The sequence below is a fragment of the Hyla sarda genome, chromosome 6 (assembly GCF_029499605.1).
Source record: "Hyla sarda isolate aHylSar1 chromosome 6, aHylSar1.hap1, whole genome shotgun sequence".
Taxonomy (NCBI): domain Eukaryota; kingdom Metazoa; phylum Chordata; class Amphibia; order Anura; family Hylidae; genus Hyla; species Hyla sarda.
Genome location: NC_079194.1, coordinates 255,066,169 through 255,089,630, shown reverse-complemented (window position 1 = coordinate 255,089,630; position 23,462 = coordinate 255,066,169). Strand labels below are relative to the sequence as shown.

General features: G+C 41.2%; 1 protein-coding gene across 4 annotated transcripts in view; it reads left to right on the top strand.

Moving 5' to 3' along the window:
- Positions 1 to 23,462, top strand: part of CDHR5 (cadherin related family member 5) — a 137,863-nt gene that overhangs the window by 56,306 nt on the left and 58,095 nt on the right. For 3 of the 4 annotated variants that reach the window (XM_056527002.1, XM_056527001.1, XM_056526999.1), the window contains exons 4-7: positions 3,439 to 3,528; positions 6,964 to 7,056; positions 8,778 to 8,888; positions 10,681 to 10,851. In XM_056527002.1, coding sequence (XP_056382977.1) covers positions 3,439 to 3,528; positions 6,964 to 7,056; positions 8,778 to 8,888; positions 10,681 to 10,851 — 465 coding nt within the window. Of the gene's footprint in view, positions 1 to 3,438; positions 3,529 to 3,661; positions 4,086 to 6,963; positions 7,057 to 8,777; positions 8,889 to 10,680; positions 10,852 to 23,462 lie in introns of all 4 variants that reach the window. The other variant, XM_056527000.1, reaches the window with a different exon arrangement.

Here is a 23,462-nt window from a genome sequence, read left to right as displayed (position 1 = left end):
GGTATCGCCGCATGCGTAGCTGTCCGAACTATAAAAATAGAACGTTATTTTAACCGCAGTCCAAAATTGCATTTTTTTTTTTCAATTTTGTCCCACAAATATTTTTATTTTTGGTTTTGCCATAGATTTTGTGGTGAAATGACTGATGTCATTACAAAGTAAAATTGGTAGCGCATAAAACAAGCCCTCATATAGGTCTGTAGGTGGAAAACTGAAAACGTTGGGTGAGGTGAAGAATAAAAAAGTGCAAAAATGGAAACACCTTAAGGGGTTAAAACACCTTAAGGGGTTAAAACACAAGATTGACAACATCAGAGAAAGCTTTAACTTACAGTCCCCACAATGAATCTTCACATCCCCTCAGTGCTTCCTCCCATAACTCACTTCTCCACCGTTATCAAAGACAAACTCTTCAAACTACACTCCCCATTTCATCTCACCACCTGTTCACTTGACCCAATCCCATCTTATCCCCAATCTTACTACATGGTTTATCCCAGCTTTAATCTTCAACCTATCACTAAACGCTGGCATCTTCCCTTCTTTATTTAAACACGCAACCATAACACCCATCCTCATAACATCATCTCTTAACTACTCCTTTTGTCCAGCATTTGCCCCATTTGGCTTCTCCCCTTTCCCTCATAACTTCATGAACAACATGTCTCCCTTAAACTGTTCTCCTACCTCTCATCCAATTCCCTCTTTAAGCACCTTCAATATGGCTTTCATCCCCACTACTCCTCTGAAACTACTCTAACCAAGATGGCCAGTGTTCTGCTGCCAGCTGCTGTCCTGTTCTCCTTCATCTTTCCTCTGCCTTTGACACAGTCCACTACTCCCTCCTGCCACAAACTCATCCCTCAATGTCAAACATTTTGCCCTCTCCTGGATCTCCTTATAAACCACTGTATAAACAGTGTCTCCTGCTCACATATCACCTCCCCACATTACCCTCTCACTGTTGAAATCCCTCAAGGCTCTTCCTGGAACAAATCATAAAATCCCATAGCTTCAAGCTCCACCTCTATGCTAACCACACTGGTCTGGATGTCACCCCTACTATCCAAGTTCCAAGAGTGTCCGCATCTCACCTCAACACCCTCCCCCACCCCGATCTATGAATTATAGTCAATGACTCCACACCTACATGTGCCTTACCCTACTAGTTTACTGTCTTGGAATCACCTTCAATTCTGCTCTTTAACCTTTAAACCGCACATCCAGAATGCTCTCCAGGCCCCTGCCTGTGCTCTCCCCCTTGTCTGCATCTCTCCAAGATGTCTCCTGTACTTCCCCATACACTGTAATTCACAAGCCTGACAAATCCGGCTCTAACCCACCATCAAGCCCTTCAAAGGCAACATAAAAACACAACTCTTCAGAAAAGCCTACAAATTACAACGACCCTGCGATCACGGTATCGTCCTATGTAGGGCTGCTTCCCTAATTGCTTACAGAGGACCAGCTGTCCCTTCCTTTGTATATTGTAAACCTTTGTGGGCAGGGCCCTCTCTCCCTCTATATAAGTCTATAATTTACTGTTTTACGTTTATGACGTGTTATGACATGTATTTCAACCTTATCATTTTGTAGATTGTAAGCCCTTATGTACTTTAACCCCTTATATTATGTACTGCACCCTGGAACTAAGGGTGCTCCACAAAGTAAATACTACTAATCAGTTTATAAAGTAATGTAACACAATCCATATATCTCTAGTTACAATACCATAATCACCTTCACCCTCAGCTGTCATGTCAACCCAACAGCAACCTGTGAACCATCTTTTGGGGCACCAGAAAATGTGGTTAAGATATCTTTAGAGGGACACTGACAGCCAATTTACAGGCACTAAACCCAATACACAGGGTTATAGTGTGGGTGAACCTGAGTAAAATGATGTATTACTCACTTCGTTCCATGGTCCTGTTGTAGACTTACAGCCTACATTGCTGATATGCAAATATGACATAGGCTCTGTAGACTATCGTCAAAGATGGTAGGCTCTTATGTCATTAGGATTTGACCGCTCTGTAGACTATCGTCAAAGATGGTATAGTCAAAGATGGGCTGAAATATTGGCATATGCCAGCAGAGCAGAGGGGAAGGGAAGCTCTGAGATACAACTCCTATTTCCATTGTGCAAAGGAGCCTATTTGCATACCAGCAATGGAGGCTCTAAGTCTACAACGGGACCATAGAATGAGTAATACTCAGGTTTACCCACACTATAATCTTGTGTATTGGCTTTAGTGAACCAGGTGTCAGTTTCCCTTTAAAACTTTTGGCAAGGCTTTGTGTTTGTATATTTAATATTTATAGTACCATACTGTTGTCTTTGTAAGGGGACTGAGATGACCCTGATGTGTAATAGGCTCCCCTTGGCTAATTGATAAACACTTTCACTTTCAAGATAGAAGAACTGGCTTTAAAGGGGTTATCCGGCAGAAGACATCTTATCCCCTATCCAAAGTATAGGGAAAAAGACGTCTGATCGCGGGGGGCCTGCCGCTGGGACCCCCCATGATTTCTGTGCAGCACCTGCATTCTATTGGCCGGATAACCCCTTTAAACACAGGTTTACCTGTAGATTATTTTAGGTTATTTTTATAGCTGTTTCTTTCTGCAGGACTTTTTTATACAGCCTTTTAATAATCAGCAGGGAATACAATGCAGGGAATTTGAAGCCACAGGCAGCATGTAAGCAGAAAGTCTTGTTAGGTCAAGACAGACCTTTGCCAGAGCTGAGGTCCCTGCACATCTTACCTTCACAGACTACACTTGCTCACCCCCCCCCCCCCCCCCTTAAGGTGCCTAGACACTTTACACAAATGTTAGGTGATCCTGCCGGTTTAAAAAGCCCGGCTGACTATCTTAAGTTGCATGGCGGACTCTCCCCTGACAGATAATGTTAGGAGAGAGAACGCTTCCATATGTTGGATTTCAACTGTCCGGCCCTATTATTCTGCTGCTTGTTCCTCTCCTCTCCATAGAGGATAAAATTTGGGGCAGGTATTCCATAGTTTGAATAAGCCCTTAGACTTACTTACTGATGAGCTTTTACCTGAAGAGAGAACGGGCTGAGTCAGCATTAAACTCCAGAACCTTGCAGAAGATTTCCACAAATTTAAAGTGGTTCCCTTTTTCACAGCCATTGTCATTTTGCATCATATAACATACATTTTTCAAAAACTCAGGCACATAACATTCCTAACCAACACATTTGTAGTGGACATAGTAAGACACTGAAGTAGTTTTAATTTGTCACAATAAATTTTGGATTTTTTTTTTTTAATTAATTGATTAATTTTAGTAATAGACTATAGGAGTTTCAATCAGTTACTATAGACTAAAATGGGGGGGAAAGTGGGTAAAAATGGGCATGGGCAATTATTGCCATGTGACATATACTTTGTTTTTGTATTGTTTTATTAGGTTCCTGGAGAAACCATCATTGTGGAAATACTTAATGTCAATGACAATGCTCCAATCTTCAAGGAGAGATATAATTTTACCGTACTCGAGGTGAGTTATAATAAAAACTCCTTTGTCTGTTCTTCACTACCATATTTTTCCTCTCACCCAAAAACTTATTTCTTAACTTATTACTTAAATCTTTACTTTGATCTCAACTCTTCTTTTTTTCTCCCCTATCTAGGGTTCTCGACCCCCTCTTCTCTATCCTCTCACTATTGGCGAAACTACCCTCCTCTCTTCAACACCCTCTGGGCAGATCTTTCTAGTTGGGTCCTGCCTTACATCTCGTGGCTGGGTGGCACACATTCAGATAAAATGGTCCTTTTATCATGTCTCCTCGATTCATCACGCACATCCCTGCACCTGTCCGTATGTCAGACCTACATTCTCTTCAAACAGACAAATTTAAATATTTTTTTGGTATGGTCAAAACCCAGTATAGCCCCAATGACAATAACATTAAATGTTACGTTTTACAAATTTTTTCTCCATCGGGAGCTGGATTCACCAATTTTTCTATTTTCTGTGACTACGAGGAGAAGCGGCTCCTTTGTTCCATGCTTCCGGACCCTATGCCATGGTGTCTACCATATGAGAAAATTGTGGTGAGCTGATCTATCTTTTTCCTACCTGTACCCATTCCCGGACAATAATGCATTATCATAAGAAGTCCTCTCTGTCTGTAATTTGGTGAAATACCATTAGGTGTCCAGAGTCGCCCAACTCCTACACTCTAATGCCCAGTCTGCCTACCCCCACTGGGTATCACTAGAAAATGATTTGGTGGCTCTTTAATCCCTTTAATCCCTTAATGTAGCTTACCTGACCCGTCACTTCGTATCTCCCCACCGCTGCTTTACTGTCTCACTATTCTCTTCCCCTGTATTTTAAGTCCACTTTAGGCAGTCTTCTCTCTCTCCCTCTTTTTTTCTTAACCCTGCCTTTCCTCCTAGATTAAATCCTGTGAACTTCTCCTTGTGGTCTATGTTGAACCTGCGCACAGACAGGGATTTCCTAATTGGAAAAAAAAAATGATTATGTCCCTCTCCTAGTTCTGTGCCCAATTCTCCCCACTCCCTTCCGAATCCCTCCCTAAGGGTCTCTCATGATTTTTCAAACTTGCAGTGTCTAGCCCAGTGATGAGCGGCAGGGGCCATATTCAAATTCCCGATATTTCACAAATATATGGACGAATATTTGCCCTATGTCTGCGAAATTTGCATATTTGCTATGTTTGTTCTTTTTTTTTTTCATGTGAAAATTCGTAATGAAATTCACATAGTGCGCATGCGCAATTATATCTCACCTAAGAAGGGAGGGATCAGTGTCCAGTTTGGAAGGGCTGATATTTGCATAAATATTTGCATAAATTCGCATATAAAAAAATGAATATCCATCATTCCAAATATATATGACTATATTCTAAATATTCTCGAAATCGCGAAGTGCCGATATTCGCGGTAAAATTGTATATATGGTGTTTATGTCCTTTGGTGTCAGTCTCTTGGTGACAAATTACTGATCTAATATCGATTCTCACTGGGATTCGATGCCCTCATTCTGTCTCTTTGGTGACAGACTGCACCCTATGCACTTACTTTACTTGCTACACGCATTCACATTGCCTCCAAGTGGCAGTCACCAAACCTGTCCTTCCCCGTGGTACTTGATCAAATTATTACAGTCATGGTTTCTGAAAAAGTGCCAGCTATTAGAGAGGGCTCTCTATCTCGATCTCTTTTCATAAGTTCTGGCAACCTTGGCTGGACTAGCCTTACTCTCAGGATGTTTCTTATTATATTGCTCTATGACTGTCTGATTTTTGCCTCATTTGTCGTTCCCCTTTTATGTAATTACTATGCCTCTAAATTCCAAATCTATGGACCTCAGTATCCCCCCCCCCACACATATTATTATTGATATATTTCTTTTTATTGTTCCTTTAATTGTAGCACTGTTAATATTGCCTACAGCTGATAGGCAATCACATGCAATGCCTGTACTGACTTTTCAATAAAAGTTGCCCTAGTTGAGACTAAAAACTCTTTTGTTGTGTTATAACCAAAAAGGTCTATAAGGTCTAATACAAAAGTACAACCAGTAAGAGCCTGTTTATGGTACACTGTAGCCTCTTTTACAATGACATTTTGGTTCATTTTTGTGGATATTTATGAGCCACAACTAGGAGACTGTTGATTCTAATGAGAGTAAACATGTAAAACAAGGACGTTCTAAATATATATTGATGTTTAAAGTTGTTTAATGTAAATTAGCTCTCATCCAGAAGGATAAAACTGTTTCCCAAGGGCCACCTATTGGGGATAACAAGCTCCTAAATCAATGTACGACCCATAAAAAAAATCTTGAAACATTACTAGGGATTAGCAGCCAGGCCAGATCTCCTCCACAAGGAAGTGGACCCATATGTTGACAGCTGTTTCAAGGTTTTTACCCCTTGTCAGTATAGGTCAATATTTAGACCTTTTTTTTATTAGAAAATATTGCCTGATAGTCTCTACAAGGAGCAACAGTAACCCTTCAAGTCATAAAGTTAAAGGATTTTCTAGTTAAAATCTATTGATTGTCTATCCTCAGGATATGCCAACAATATCTGATCGTGGAGATGTAGCCATAGTAGCCATGGTGAGTTACTGCAGCTCTGCTGGATGTTTGACCCCCCACTGATCAGATATTGATGGCTTATCCTGACTGCAAAACCTATCAAGTTTTTTATCATATGCATAAGAATGAAGCTCCACCATTTAAAGGGGTACTCCCGTGGAAAACTTTTTACATTTTTTTTTATCAACTGGTGCCAGAAAGTTAAACAGATTTGTAAATTACTTCTATTAAAAAATCTTAATCTTTTCAGTTCTTTTTAGGGTCTGTACACTACAGAGGAAATAGTTTTCTTTTTGGAACACAGAGCTCTCTGCTGACATCATGACCACAGTGCTCTCTGCTGACATCTCCGTCCATTTTAGGAACTGTCCAGAGCAGCATATGTTTGCTATGGGGATTTTCTCCTACTCTGGACAGTTCTTAAAATGGACAGAGATGTAAGCAGAGAGCACTGTGGTCATGATGTCAGCAGAGAGCTCTTGTGTTCAAAAAAGAAAATCATTTCCTCTGTAGTATTCAGCAGCTAATAAGTACTGGAAGGTTTCAGATTTTTTTTTATAGAAGTAATTTACAAATCTGTTTAACTTTCTGGCACCAGTTGATTTAAAAAAAATACGTTTTCCACGGGAGTACCCCTTTAAAGGGGTTTTATGGTCATTTTGCAATGATGGCTTATCCTCAGGATAAGGTATCCTCAGCCATTGGGTGTCTGGTTGGCTGATAACTGACACACCCTTTTGAAGTGAGACATTGGTTTAGAGGGGTCATGGCGAGCTATGAACTATTAGGCTGGGGGGGGGGAATTCCCTTTATAAGTCATAATATAACTATCATTTCACATGTAAACAAATTTCTTCCAAGGATCTGCCAGTGAACAGCATTGTTGGTACTGCAATGGTGGCTGAAGATGTGGATAAGGATATTCTCTACTATGAGCTGATTGCCTATGACACAGTAAGTGAAACAAATATTTGCTATTCTTATGTTTTATTTATTTATTTATTTTTTGGTAGAATATATTTTTGTTAATGCTCAGTTGCATTATTTGTTGTGGTATTCTGGTTATACTAGTGATCTAAGGCATAAAATGGGGCAAATAGAGGTCAGAAATCTTCGTTAAAAGGGGTTTATGGCAGTAAGTGTTTTAAAGAATTGTATACAATTGTGTTTAAAAACAAACCTTTACTCACCCTCAAATTAATTGCTGCCACTCCAGGGTGTAAGTGCTGTGGTAATGTTTCATACATTGTGCACGTGATCCTGCAGCCAATCATATGTGATCGCTGAGGAACAATATCCAGGGATATAGACACTACAATAGTAAAGTGATTGTATAGCATACCTCCCAAACATGCTTGGGGCAGCATGTACAGGGCATAACAAGGTCTATAGCAGCATATAGGGATAACACACTATTAGCAGCATTTACAATAAATAATACAGCAGCAAGTACAACACTTAGAACAAGTCCCAGCATTCATAGATTGAGCCTTACCAGACATGTAACAGACCCCAACATATGTTTAGCTACCATAAGCTTCCTCAGGGGGCGTGGCCTATGTCCGGTCATATCTAAGTATTTATATCATTCACTGGCCAATCACAAGCACTCACACATTTACTCACTCACTCATACCCCTATCAGTAAACAGTTAAATATTGGATAAGTCCTCCCTCTAATATGCACGTAATTGCGCAGCTGGTGATGGTAAAAACATAATAAGTCACACGCTACAAAGCCCCAGGTATCGTGTAATGGGAATCTGTAATGTGCGCCTGCACTCACGTGATCAGGAATGATGCGTGACATACCCGAGCTCCGAATCTCGACACACGCAAGAGTAAACAAGATACATTGCATGTAAATGAGTCATGGCCTCACGCGTTAAAGGGGTAATCCATCTCTAGACATCTTATCCCCTATCCAAAAGATAGGGGATAAGATGTCTGATCGCGGGGGTCCCGCCGCTGGGGACCCCCGCAATATAGCATGCGGCACCCACCTGTTTCTTGTCCGGAAGCGCTGGAGGGTCTGGGTCCCGTCCACGGGAACGGAAGTTCGTGACATCATGACTCCGCCCCCGTGTGACGTCACGCCCCGTCCCCTCAATGCAAGTCTATTGGAGGGGGCGTGACGGCCGTCACGCCCCCTGCCATAGACTTGTATATAGGGGACGGGGCGTGACGTCACACGGGGGCGGAGATTTCAAACCTTAAAACCCTACTGTGTTTATTCAGAGAAAGGTAAAAAGAACTCTGGGTAATGGGTCCTGTGATTGGCCGATGAACAGGCAAATTGTCATTCATCAGCCACTTTAAACCTGGTTTAAAAAAACTGATGTTTGCCGGCTACATCTGTGTCCATGTAATAGAGGACGGTACTATGATGGTATTAGGCAGAATGGGCCCTGATAGTCAGAATGGACCTTGTCCACATGATAGTCAAACCATGGAAAAGGTGCTTCAAATGAGCAGGGGTCTGCCTGATTGGAACATGCATGGGGCAACAGTTTGCTCATGAAATACCACCCAATAGATTAGTAAATGGGATAGTTCAGCAATATGCCATTCATTACTTTAGTGGGAAAATCCCTTTAAGTAGAATATTTAGTGTAACTATTATTGTTCTTTGTACTAATTTGTTTTTTTTCTCCCTCTTTTTTCCCTTGATAAAGAATGCTGCTGATTATTTTAGATTGTCCTCTATAACTAATCCACTTCTATTAGTGAATAAATCTCTGAATTATGACCTACACCCTTTCATATGGTTAAATCTCACAGCACGGGTAAGTTTTTGTGTTGTCATATGTCAGTCACAGTGTTTGTACAGGGGTCATATAAGGCATATGATGTCTCCCCCCCCCACCAACAAACTATGCTTGGTTCAGTGGGGCATTCTACTTTATGACACACTTACCAGTATCCTTGATACAATGTCCCCCATCAGTACCCCCATATACAGTACTGCTATATAATATCCCTCCATACAGTGCCACAACTGCTGAGAGTCCCATATATAGTGTCCCGGCCAGAGACCGCCCTTACATGTTTTAATGCTACCTGGGGGGAGCCAGTCAGCAGCTCATCAGTCACCTCCTCTCCCTACAAAAGCCTGAAGTATAGAAATCTGAGATATACAGTAGCTTCAGCCACAAGGCAAAAAAAAAGTATCTTCTGCTTGCACAAGACGTTAGACTTTCCCCCCCTTAGCTATCCTTTTATTTGCGATCTCCACCCCCACAGATGCCCACCTAGTTACCAAAATTAGTAGCCAGAACACTGTTAATGGAAGAAATAGCAAAATAATTTGTATTAGTTACACTGTATGTTGCTTATCAAGATATATATGTATCTACTTCCCTAGCTGTTTCCCTTTCCATATATATATATATATATATATATATATATATATACTGCTCAAAAAAAATAAAGGGAACACTAAGATAACACATCCTAGATCTGAATGAATGAATTAATCGTATGAAATACTTTCAATAGTTGAATGTGTTGACAACAAAATCACACAAAAATTATCAATGGAAATCAAATTTATCTACCATGGAGGTCTGGATATGGAGTCACATTGAAAATCAAAGCAGAAAACCACACTACAGGCTGATCCAACTATGATGTAATGTCCTTAAAACAAGTCAAAATGAGGCTCGGTAGTGTGTGGCCTCCACGTGCCCGTATGACCTCCCTACAACGCCTGGGCATGCTCCTGATGAGGTGGTGGATGGTCTCCTGAGGGATGTCCTCCCAGACCTGGACTAAAGAATCCGCTAACTCCTGGACAGTCTGCGGTGCAACGTGGCGTTGGTGGATGGAGCGAGACATGATAACCCAGATGTGCTCAATCAGATTCAGGTCTGGGGAACAGGCGAGCCAGTCCATTAGCATCAATGCCTTGCTCTTGCAGGAACTGCTGACACACTCCAGCCACATGAGGTTTTACCGGTCATAACGTACATGTATGTCATGGGTCGGGAAGGGGTTAAAGCTTGGGATATTTTTATACTCTACTGCTTTCTAATTCTCCGCAACTATCCCTGACCTGTTCGGTGAGCTCCTTGGTCTTCATGTTGCTGTCTGTTCAGTAATGCTCTCTAACAAACTCATCTTCAGGCCTTCATAGAACAGGTGTATTTGTACTTAAATTGTATTAAATGACTTGTGAACATAATTGGCTGCACCAGACCTTTGTTAGGGGTTTCACAGTAAAGGGGATGAATACATATTTTTAAATAATTTTTAAATCCCCTTAATATTTCCCCCCAACTCCCAAACAATGGACAATTTTATGTCCGCCCATTAGGTAAAATTGCAATCATTTTTTTTAGAATTTGTGGTTGTGAATACTTATGCAATGCACTGTAAAACAGTCATTCATCACAAAACCTATACAGCTCTAATTTCTATTTATGGATGTGATATAAATTATTATAGAACTTACATACTTTGTCTAAAGTGGTTGTGTCCAGGACAAAAATGTTTTTATTTTCTCAAATACATCATGTCTTCTTTTTTACCTTGTTATAGAAATTTGAACTGAACATATCATTATGTCTTTCTATTTAGGACACTGAAATTCCTTTTAATAATCCTAGTTTCACAGCTACAACATCAATAGTTATTGAAATTCGTGATGCAGATGATAAGCCACCTTTCTTCCAGCCCTGTAGACTAGTCGGGACAAAGATCTGCCTTAGCAATGGATACAGAAGTAGTGTCACCCGCTCTGAACAAGCCGTAAGTGTGGGGATGGCATGAGGATGTTTCTATTGTATTGGACTGTGTGACTTTCAGATAAACACCATTCAAATATATGGGATATCTATTGTTTCCTGACACCTATGTATTCAGCAGATGAATATCCGGCGGAAGCTAGTACTAGTTCCAGCCATATAATGAGAATATCTACCATTTATTAGCAAAGGGACATTGAAGACAGTAAAGAACATATAAAACATTTATGGCATATTGTAGGATTTGAATAAATGTCGCACCAGATGCCAACATGTAACTCAACATCAAGTTTTCAGAACTTTACATTGTGACGTATTTACTATAGAGGAAAGAATATAGTAATTTAGCCAGCAAACTTACGATGAGGTGTCCGTGCAGATACAAGCTATGTCTATTTTATAATTGTTATCGTTAGTGAGCTGGATCATTGAATTGATAACTATTGGATATTGGAAACCGGGATCTCTGTTTAACATTCCACCGAACCATGCCAAGAGAAAACCAACACTATCACTGGTGCACACCATTAAAACATAACATCCTAAACATTAAAACATCATGGTACTTAATGCACCAGGATGTACATTTATGTCCTGTACATGACCGTGAGCATCAGAGCGGTGCTCACGTCATGCACTGCAGGTCCCGGCTGCTATCAGCAGCCGAGGACCCGCCGGTAATGGCGGCATCAGCGATTGAGCTGATGTCCGCCATTAACCCCTCGGATGCCATGATACAGATCACAGCATCTGCGGCAATGCGCAAGTTTAACCCCTTAACGACCATGGACGTGTATACACGTCCATGTGCCGTTAAGGTGGTATGGCGCGGGCTCCCGACTCAAGCACGCATCATATCGGCCGGCCCCCAGCTGATTCCTGTAGCTTGGGGCAGGCATTAATAGCTGACGGTTATTAACCCTTTAGATCGCCGCTGTCAAACCTGACAGCGGAGTCTAAAGGTGCCTTTATTCCATCCCTGGGGGTCCAGTGGTGTGGGGGGGCGAGTTGATCCACTGCTGAGGTAGCCTGAGGGCATACCTCATGTCCTGTGTCGGGCGCTCAGAATGATAAAGCCTGGCAGGGCCAGGCTTTATCAATCGAGCTCAGAGCACACAGATCAATGTGGTTTTATACAACCACATTGATCTGTATGAGGAATCAAATGATTCCTCCTAAAAGTCATGTAAAGGGGCTAAAAGTGTAAAAATAAAGTTTAAAAAAAAGTTTAAAAACACACACATTAACCCCTTCCTTATTAAAAGTTTAAATCACCCCCCTTTTCCCAAATTCCATATAAAAAATAAATAAACATAATAAAAATAAACATATGTGGTATCACCGCGTGCAAAAATGTCCGAACTATAAAAATATATTGTTAATTAAACCGCACGGTCAATGGCGTATGTGCAAAAAAATTCCAAAGTCCAAAATAGCGCATTTTTGGTCACTTTTTATACCATAAAAAAAGGAATAAAAAGCGATCAAAAAGTCCGATCAAAACAAAAATTGTACCGATTAAAACTTCAGATCACGGCACAAAAAATGAGCCTTTATACGGAAAAATGAAAAAGTTATAGGTCATCAAAATAGAGGGATTTTAAACGCACTTGGTTAAAACTTGGTTAAAAATTGTGAGATTTTTTTAACGCTACAATAATAGAAAAGTATGTAATCATGGGTATCATTTTAATCGTATTAACCCACAGGATAAAGAAAACATGTAAATTGCACTGCAAAGTGTGAAAACGAAACCCTCTAAAATTTGCAAAATTGTTGTTTTCATTTAAATTTCCTTATTAACATTTTTTTTGGGGGGTTCGCCGTACATTTATGGTAAAATGGGACATGTCACTACAAAGAATAAATGATGACGCAAAAAACAAGCCCTAATATGGGTCTGTTGATGGAAATATAAAAGAGTTATGGATTTTAGAAGGCGAGGAGGAAAAAACAAAAATGCTAAAATAAAATTGGCGTGAGCCTTAAGGTCAAAATGGGCTTGGTCCTTAAGGGGTTAATATTACACTTAATTAAAATGCATATCAATGCACAGTAGCCCTCCATGCAACTGCATAAAATATACACAATGAGAAAGGCCTATACACTTTTGCCTCAATACACAACAGTAAGGAGATCTGGAAAGGAACCTAAATTACAGACTCCTAAACTGCTTATAAAAGCAATTAACAAATCACCCAGTATAAAGTACAGTATCACTTAGTTTGAATTGTTTTTTATTTGGTTTTCAAAATGTATATTTACAGTAATAACATGTGCAAGAATATTAAAGAAAAATACATTTCTGTGCATTAAATACCAATGTAATATAAATAGGTCCATACACTTAACTGTCAGGGTATGTTCCCATTAATACATGACATGTTTGTTCACACGTCACAATTATTATGTTACACACCGAGAACATAAATCATAAATAAAGAAAATTATAAGAAAATGGTATTGAGGAACAAAATATAACATGCATCGGTTATATACGGCGGAGAGTTGTTTTGGTTTATTAACATTATTGATTTATTAACATATGTGTTTTGTTTGACCCAACGACTTGTAATTTATTTATATATTCATAGTACTTATACATGTAGAAGTATCTACTTACTATTATACCACTTAGGGTAGGGTCACACGTGCCATATTTTGCTGTGTATTTGCTACTGCATATTTTCCTAACCATTAAAGTCAAGGGGTAGCGAAATCATTTGCAGAAAACATGCAGCAAAATATGCAGCAAAATGCAGCTTGTGTGACCCTACCCTTAAATGGGCACTCTCATTAAAACTAATGTTTGCTATTGCACTCCTTATGGTAAATAAAAAATCTTTCCAATTTACTTTGTTTACATTTTTTAAAGTGTTATATGTTTTATTTGTATTTAAAAAAAAGCTGCCACTAGGGTCCCCCCAATCTCTTGCACAGGCTTTGGACTCCTGCTGGCCTGGCAGAAGTCCAACATCAGGAAACTCTGGAGTGCTGAGGGGTATGTGTGCAGCCTTAGCCAATCATAGCTCATCTCCCACACTGAACTGCTCTGGGCTGTGTGTAGCAGATTGAGGAAGGAAGTTCTCCCTTGTATGGCTTCAGATGATGTTATGCCTGCTGGGTAACACCCTTCCCAGTCTGTGAATATGACCGAGACTGAGCAGAAAATACAGAGCAATATAAAGGAAGAAAACTAAAAAATAATAATAATAAAGGCAGGGGGTGGTTTATCATTATGGGGCAGTGAACTAGGAGGATTATAGGATTATAAAATTTAACAAGATCATGAGTGGTACTCTTTGAAGGTGCAAGATCTCAGACATGTACCATACTTATAAGAAACAAAAGGGCCAAGTCCCTGCGCATTTTACCTGGATGGTGCCGGGAACATCAGGGGACAAACTGGGGACAGCCTATGTCACAAGGCCCAATCTATCGAGCACCCATTAAAGGGGTATTCCAGGCAAAAACTTTTTTATAGATATCAACTGGCTCCAGAAAGTTAAACAGATTTGTAAATTACTTCTATTAAAAAATCTTAATCCTTCCAATAGTTATTAGCTTCTGAAGTTTTCTGTCTAACTGCTCAATGATGATGTCACGTCACGGGAGCTGTGCATGATGGGAGAATATCCCTTACATGATGGGAGAATATCCCTTGCATGATGGGAGAATATCCCCATAAGAGCTGGACAGCTCCCGGGACGTGAGTCATCAGAAAGCAGTTAGACAGAAAACAGCAACTCAACTTCAGAAGCTAATAACTATTGGAAGGATTAAGATTTTTTAATAGAAGTAATTTACAAATCTGTTTAACTTTCCGGAGCCAGTTGATATATAAAAAAAAGTTTTTGCCTGGAATACCCCTTTATATTCATCACTGTTGTCCGCACTTCTCTGACAGTAATAATTAAAATGGCAACACAAAATATCCTATCAGCTGCTGAACAAGTTTGCTGATCATGTTCACACATTGCAGTTGCCTTGCAATTTCATTACAGTTCTGTTGCGATACCGTCACAGTACCATGCAAACACAGTAAACACTGCAGTACTGTACTGCAATAAAACTTCAAGGCATCTGCAAGGTGGGTGCGTACACAGGTCAATTATCGGGTGCTAGCATTCCTAGGAATTGTAACACTTACGTTTCTGAAGACAGGAACTCCGGTGTATGTGGATCCGCTTGACCTGTGTGGCAGATGACTTGGACTGTGCCAGGGAGCGGAGTCTAAGGTGCCGCTGGTATTCACTAGAGCCCGCCGCAAAGCAGGATGGGCTTGCTGCTGCAGACGACACCCAGGTCGCAACCCCCGGTAACGGCTCGACCACACAGGCGGCTGAGGAAATGCGAAGCACAGAAGGGATGAGACAACTCGTAGTCAGGATAGCTGTAGGTCAGGGCAGGCGGCACAGTAGCATTGTCGGGACGTAGCAGAAGTTCAGTAGGCCGGCGGCAGAGAAGCAAGGTCAAGGTCACAAGAGCAGGAGATCTGGTACAAGGCAAGGCAAGGCAATACAAAGGAACGCTTTCTCTAGGGCACAAGGCAACAAAGATCCGGCAGAGAACTGAGGAGGGTGGAGGAATTTATCAACAAGACACAGGTGGTTACACTAATGAGCGTACTGGCCCTTTAAATCTTAAAGCTCTGGCGCGCGCACGCCCTAAGGGACGGGGACACTCGCGCCGGAGCAGAGAGTCGGAAGCAGAGGCAGGGGAAACACCCGGAGAGTGACGGACTGGGGCTCGCATGCGGGTGCGTCCCGCAATGTGAGTCCCAGCCCCGTCGGCAGCAGAAGGTAAGGGGACCATGCGCTCACGGCCAGCGTGTGAGGCAGGAGCGCATAACATAACAGGAGTGCTCTTTTGCCAGATAATCGACCTATGTAAAAGGGCCTTAACTTATTGATACTTCCTCTTTTTATCTGACTTTAAAGAGTACCCCTCATGATCTTGTTACATTTTATAATGCTCCCAGTTCCCTGCCCTTATCGTGATAAACCACCCCCTGCCTTTATTTTTATAATTTTTTTAGTTTTCTACATTGATATTGCTCTGTATTTTCTGCTCAGTCTCACAGTCTGGGAAGGGGCATTATCCAGCAGGCGGGACATCATCTGAAGACATACAGGATAGAGCTTCCTCCTTCACTCTGCTACACACAACCCAGAGCAGTTAAGTGTGAGATGAGCTATGATTGGCTAAGGCTGCACACACACACCTCTCAGCACTCCAGACTGCATTTCCTGATTTTGGACTTCTGCCAGGTCAGCAGGAAGCCAAAGTCTGTGCAAGAGATGGGGGGAAATGTGCTCTGGACAAGTAGGGAGACATCTAGTTTTTAAACACAAATAAAAACTTCATTTGTTTAAACAAAGTACATTAGAAAGATTTTTTATTTACCATAAGGAGTGCAACAGCAGTTTTAATTAGAGTCAGGATACCACAATACACATTAGATAAATGTCACCTAAACCCAGCATTTTATGCAGGACCGACCAACCGACTAATGTGTAAGGGCATGTCCCAAATCTTTCCTGATGACAAATGGAAAGGGGAATGAAAGATCGATCATTTGGATTTTCAGATGCTTTACTTTGCAGATGCTTTACTTTGCTCGCAAGAGAGATAAGCCGCTGCCAGTTACCTCTCTTTTGGCCGTGCCCAGTGTGCATGTATTCTGGGGTCAGCAGAAATAGCTGATTCTGAGCAAGCATTCGGCTGACTGCTTTTTAATTCTAATGACTGGCCTTAGCCTGTAGTATTAAAGGGGGTTTCCCATGTGGATAAATTATCCCCTATCCACAGGATTGGGGGTGGTCTGATTGTGAATGAATGAACGTCTCGGACCATGCTTGCCTGGCCACTGCTATGTTCATCCCTTATTGGCCTTCCTAATGATGCTAAGTTCACTCCAGATGGGAAAAGTACCTCTGGGTCTATTCACACATACAGTATCTTGAACAAACAGTATTTCACGTGCAGGATTTGAAGCTGGGTTCAGTGATTTAATTCGCATTGAAATCTGCATCATAAAATGGCAGCTTCAAATCCTGCGCAGGATACTGTACATGTGAATACAACCTCAATCAGATTGTCTAAATATTAAATTTAGGTTGAGATCTTTCTCAGGCAAGTAGGCTTGAATTTGGTCTCAGAATGTTATTATAAATCGCTAAAAAAACTTCAGCAAGTAGACATTTCTTATTGAGTCCTCTAGATTTGTCATTTATATCACAGTGAGAGGCTGTCAGCATTTACATAGATGGTTTCTATCTTACTGTAGTATCGGTGATAAGGTTTACTACATGGTTGTTACATCGCTCCTTGGTTGAGTCACTTGATGCACTTTAGACTCAGAACAATATACAGTATATTTAAGCCATGCACAAGTACATCAACCAGCAAGGCAATAAACTAAATGACATTGATGTCACATTGATGACATTTGATGTCATGTTGTGTGTCAGACTAAACTTTACACTTATTGGCTATAACTTCATATTTTTGTCATTTTGTATTTTGATGGCAGATAGTATAAGATACAACATTGGTGGTGAGTGATCAGCTTAGAGTTACGTGATCACAATACACAAATCCAGGTGGTTCATATAGTGAAGGTTAATTAAAAATACTGCTCATTCCATCAGATTAATAACATATAGTCATGCTTTATGACTAAGATTCCATGCAGTGGTGTATTCACCACTAGACCAACAAGGCCCGGGCCTAGGGTGGCCGTTTAAGGTGAGTTGGCAGAAATGCTGCCTCAATGTACCACTGCCTGCAAGGTGAGGGAGGATTTGAGCCTCGCAGCAATGTAAACAGCCTCCGAGCCAGTAGAGGTTGCTCAATAACTGTAAGCCGTCACCCAGCCAGGGATGAAGTTAATGGAAGGGGCAACCTGGGCAATTACCCAGGGCCCCCATTCTCAACAGAGTCCCCTGGAGATCCTGGGCGACACTTTGAAGCCACAGAATATACTGTTTGAGCTGTATGCACATCTTTCCGCACATACAGCTGAAACATATGATGGGGAAATCAGTCTTGCCCCGTCAATAAACTCCTATTGACCACAGCTATATACTGCAGCCTATAGTGAGCCACTCAGGACGTCAACGTCCCGGCATAGGCTCATACAATGACGTCACTCATCACGCGCACCTCAGTCAGGACTGAGGGTGTGGAAGTTCCTGCTGCCGGGAAATATAAGTTGTTGGTATTTTTTTTTTGTATGGGAGGGCTACTTACAACATAATAAAGAGACCTGCCTACCACCAGGGGCTTACCTATCTACTTAAGGGGTATAAGTATTTAACCTCTTAAGGACGCCGTGACCCCCCATGATACTGGGTCGTTCCCAGTGGCTAATGAAAGCCCAGACCCTGGGCTAATAGTGCGCGGCACCGTTGTGCCACGCGCTATTAACCCTTTAGTTGCGGCGTTCAAAGTTGATCGCCGCGTCTAAAATGAAAATGAAAGCTTCCCGGCAGCTCAGTTGGGCTGATCGGGACCATCGCTGTGAAATCGCGATGTCCCAATCAGCTAGGACGCAGCAGGAGGGTTTCTTACCTGCCTCTGTCGCATCCGATCGGCGATTGATTGCTCTAAGCCTGAAATCCAGGCTTGAGCAATCGACCGCCGATAACACTGATCTTTGCTGTGCTAATGCACGGCAATGATCTATGTATGAGATCGGTATGTGCAGTGTAATAGACACTAGGGGGGGGGGGGGGGGTAAAACACAGCAAAAAAAAAGGTGTAAAAAAAAGTTAATAAAGATCATTTTCCCCCTTCCCTAATAAAAGTGAGAATCAACCCCCTTTTCCCATTTAAAAAAACCTGTGTGAATAAAAATAAACATATGTGGTTTCGCCGTGTGCGGAAATGTCCGAACTATAAAAATGTATCACTACTTAAATGGCACGGTCAATGGCGTATGTGCAAAAAAATTCCAAAGTCCAAAATAGAGTATTTTTGGTCCCTTTTTATATCATGAAAAAATGAATAAAAAGCGATTAAAAAGCCTGATCAATACAAACATGGAACCAATAAAAACCTCAGATCACAGCACAAAAAATGAGCCCTCATACCGGCCCGTACACGGAAAAATAAAAAGGATATAGGGGTCAGAAGATGACAATTTTAAATATATAAATTTTCCTATACAAAATCAAGCCTTTATAAGTAGGGTATCATTTTAACCATATGGACCTACAGAATAATGATAATGTGTCATTTTTACCGAAAAATTTACTGTGTAGAAACGGAAGCCCCCAAAAGTTACAAAATGACACTTTTTCTTCAATTTTGTCGCACAATGATTTTTTTTCACGGTGGATTTTTGGGTAAAATGACTAATGTCACTGCAAAGTAGAATTGGTAGTGCAAAAAATAAGCCATAATATGGAATTTTAGGTGCAAAATTGAAAGGGTTATGATTTTTAGAAGGTGATGAGGAAAAAAAATGAAAATGCAAAAACAGAAAAACCCTGGGTCCTTAAGGGGTTAATTGGGGGCTTACCTGCCCACCTGAGGAGGGACATGTCTACCTATTTGGGGAGCCCGACCTGATAGGGACATATATATCTTGGGATCTGTCTACCTACTGGAGGTGCCCTACCTGATGGGGGACATATCTATCAGCGACCCTGACTACCTACTGGGGTAACTCTACCTACCTACCTGATGCATGACATATCTATCTTGACCCTGTCTACCTAATGGGGGAGCCCTATCTGCCTACCTGTTGGGTGCATATCTATCTGTGGCTCTGTTTAACTACTGGAGAAGCCCTACCTGCCTACCTGATGTGTGACATATCCATCCTTGTCTACCAAATGGGGGGAGCCCTACCTGCTTACATGATGGGGACATGTTTATCTGGAGCCCTGTCTACCTACTGGGAAAGCCCTACCTGCCTACCTGATGTGTGACATATATATCTGGGGCCCTGTCTACCTACTGGGGAGCCCTACATGCCTACCTACCTGATGAGGGGACATACCTACCCGATAAAGGGACATACCTACCTGACGGGGGGACTACCTACTTAATGGGGGACTTGCATATCAGGGGCCCTGTCCACTTAATGCAGTGACATACTTACCCAGTTAATGAGGGAGACCTACTTAATTAAAGGAGTTATCTAGGAATAAAAATTTTATATATGGCTCAGGGTGGCTTAAAAATATAAGTGATACTCACCTCCCTCAATGCCCCACAGCTGCTGCACCAACATTCTAGGTCCCTGTTCATCACAGCTACTGATGTTTCATCCCAACAGGAACTGCCTGCTCACTGACCACAGCGGTGTCCTGCTTCAGTCAGTGATTGGCTAAATGGGCACTTGTGTCATCTCCACAATATCCCCAGAAACCAAAAAGTAGCAGTGATGTGAGAGGACCAGAAGCGTCAATGCCACAGCTGCTTGGATAACTCCTTTAGGGTAGGGTCACACGTGCCATATTTTGCTGCTTATTTTTCTACCCTTTGAAGCAAAATACGATACATGTGTCCCCAACCTTAATAGTGAAGACCTACCTGCACACTTAATGAGGGGTCACCTTCCTACCTACCTTATAGGGGGACAACCTACCTACATTATCTGATAGAGGGATCTACCAACACACTTACTGTATGGGGCACAAAAGGGGGTACTGTACTGTATGGGACATCATGGGCCACATTACCAATTTGGGATTTATGTATGGGAAATTATGTAGGTTGGGAAAAAGTAAGGGAGGTACAGGAAAACTGCAGAGCCTAAAATAGTTCTGCAAATATTCTGCAAAGATGAGTTGTGGTTTGAGGTTCTCTAAGCCTTAGAGAAAGCAGGCAAATCAGGCAAATTTGTCAGCCTCCCCCTGCTGGTCAGCCAGCTTTTATACTGAACACTGACTGTTCTTCATTATCATTTATCTGAAGTGTGTTGACTTTTGTTTGTCACAGTGGTCCCTACCTAGCTTCCACGTTATAGCCCAGTATTAGTCACTGTTTATTGGTAATGGTAGTGTCTAGTGTAGGGGTATATAAAAATTGCAAATTTATGCGTTTCTGTGCAAAATGTTTTTAACTTTTGGGGGGAAATGATCAATTTCTCATTTTTTAAGCTTCCACTTTTCCTTTATGTCAGTTTCAATGTATGATTATTTTGTACAGTTTTTGCAAAGCTCATTTTTTACTTGTGGTTTGTACGCCATCTAAGTTCAGTTGTGCAGAAATTGTACAAAAAATGGCTAAAAACTCATAACACTTAGACCATGCCCCTCTAAGGGGAATAAAACACACAAAAGTCTCAGAATAATTTTACTTTTTACACCAGACAAATGTCATGCAAGCTTTGAATGGCTGCCGCTACTAGATAGGAGGGGGCTGTGGGTAGGTGGATATGCCATAGATATCATAGTTACATAGTTCATAAGGTTGAATCAAATTCAACCTATAACCCTAATGAGTCCCTATTGAGTTGATCCAGAGGAAGGCAAAAAACCCTGATACTACAGGTAAAAATTCCTTCCCAACTCCAAATATGGCATCAGAATAAATCCCTGGATCAACGTTCTGCACCTCTAAATCTAGCATACATAACCAGCGATGTTATTATTCTCCAAAAATGCATCCAGACCCCTTTTGAACTCTTTTACAGAGTTCACCATGACCACCTCCTCAGGCACCTCCTCCACAGTCTCACTGCTCTTACAGTAAAGAATCCCTGTCTGTGTTGGTGTAGGAACCTTCTTTCCTCAGTCCTGGGTATAAATAGATCATAGGAGAGATCACTGTACGGTCCCCTGATATATTTATACATAGTTATTAGGTCTCCCCTAAGCCTTCTTTTTTCTAAATAACCCTAATTCTGATAATCTTCCTGGGTACTGTAGTCCTCCCATTCCCCGTATTACTCTGGTTGCCCGTCTTTGAACCCTCTCCAGCTCCACTATATCTATATTGTACACTGGTGCCCAGTACTGTCCACAGTATTCTATGTGTGGTCTGACTAGTGATTTGTACAGCAGCAGAATTATTTCCTTGTCGTGGGCATCTATGCCCCTATTGGTGCACCCCATGATTTTATTTGCCTTGGCAGCAGCTGCCCGACACTGGTCACTACAGCTAAATTTACTGTTAACTAAGACTCCCAAGTCCTTTTCCACATCAGTCGTCCCAAGTGTGCTCCCATTTAATACATAATCCCAGCCCAGATATTTATCAGTGTTGAACCTCATCTGCCACTTCCCAGCCCAAATCTCCAACCTATCCAAATCCATTTGTAACAGTGCACTGTCCTCTATTGTGTTGACCAGTTTACAGAGTTTAGTATCATCTACAAATATTTCTACTTTACTATTCAACCCCTCTACAAGGTCATTAATGAATTTATTAAATAGAACAGGACCCAAGACTGACCACTGTGGTACCCTACAAGTAATAGTCACCCAATCAGAATAAGTACCATTAATAACCACCCTCTGTTTCCTATCACTGAGCCAGTTGCCTACCCACTTACACACATTCTCCCCCAGCCCAATCCTTCTCATTTCATGTACCAAACTTTTATGTGGCACCGTATCAAATGCTTTGGAAAAATCCAGATATACGACATCCAGCGATTTCCCCCTGGTCCAGTCTGGAGCTCACCTCCTCATAAAAGCTGATCAGGTTAGTTTGACAGGACCGATCCCTCATAAAGCCATGCTGATATGGAGTCATACATTTATTTTTATCAAGATACTCCAAAATAGCATCCCTTAGAAAACCCTAAAACAATTTACATACAATGAAGGTTAAACTAACAGGCGTATAATTCCCGGGGTCACCTTTTGACCCCCTTTTAAATATTGGCACCACTTTTGCCATGCACCAGTCCTGGGGAACAGTCCCTGTTACTATAGAGTCCCAGAATATAAAAAATAGGGGTCTGTCTATTACATTACTTAATTCCTTTAGAACACGGGGGTGAATGCCATCTGGACCTGGTGATTTGTCTATTTTTATTTTCTGTATGCGGCACTGTGCTTCTTCCTGGGTTAGACAGGTGACCTGTACTGGGGAGTTTACCTTATCACACTGTATTCCACCTGGCATTTCATTTTCCTCGGTGAACACAGTGCAGAAGAATTTGTTTAATATATTTGCTTTTTCCTGATCCCTGTTTATAATTTCTTCTTCATCATTTTTTAAGGGGCCAACACTTTCATTTTTGACCTTTTTGCTATTTATATAGTTAAAGAACATTTTGGAGTTAGTTTTACTCTCTTTGGCAATGAGTCTTTCTGTCTCTATTTTTGCAGCTTTTATCTCTTTTTTGTTACATATTTTACATTTTTCTCTATAGCTTTTTAATGCTTCTTCACAAGCTGTTTTAGTAGTTTAAATGCTTTACTTTTTTCATTTATTGCCCCCTTAACATTTTTATTCATTCACATTGGTTTTCTTTTATTCCTGACCCTTTTATCCCCATAAGGTATATACGTCTTACAGTGAGAATAAAAAAATATTCCTAAAGAGTAGCTCCCACCATCTTAAATTTTTTTTTCTGTCCCTACCTATTGCTAATCTATCCCTAACCCCCTCCCTGCCTTTAAAAAAATGTTTTCTACCTTAGAATTG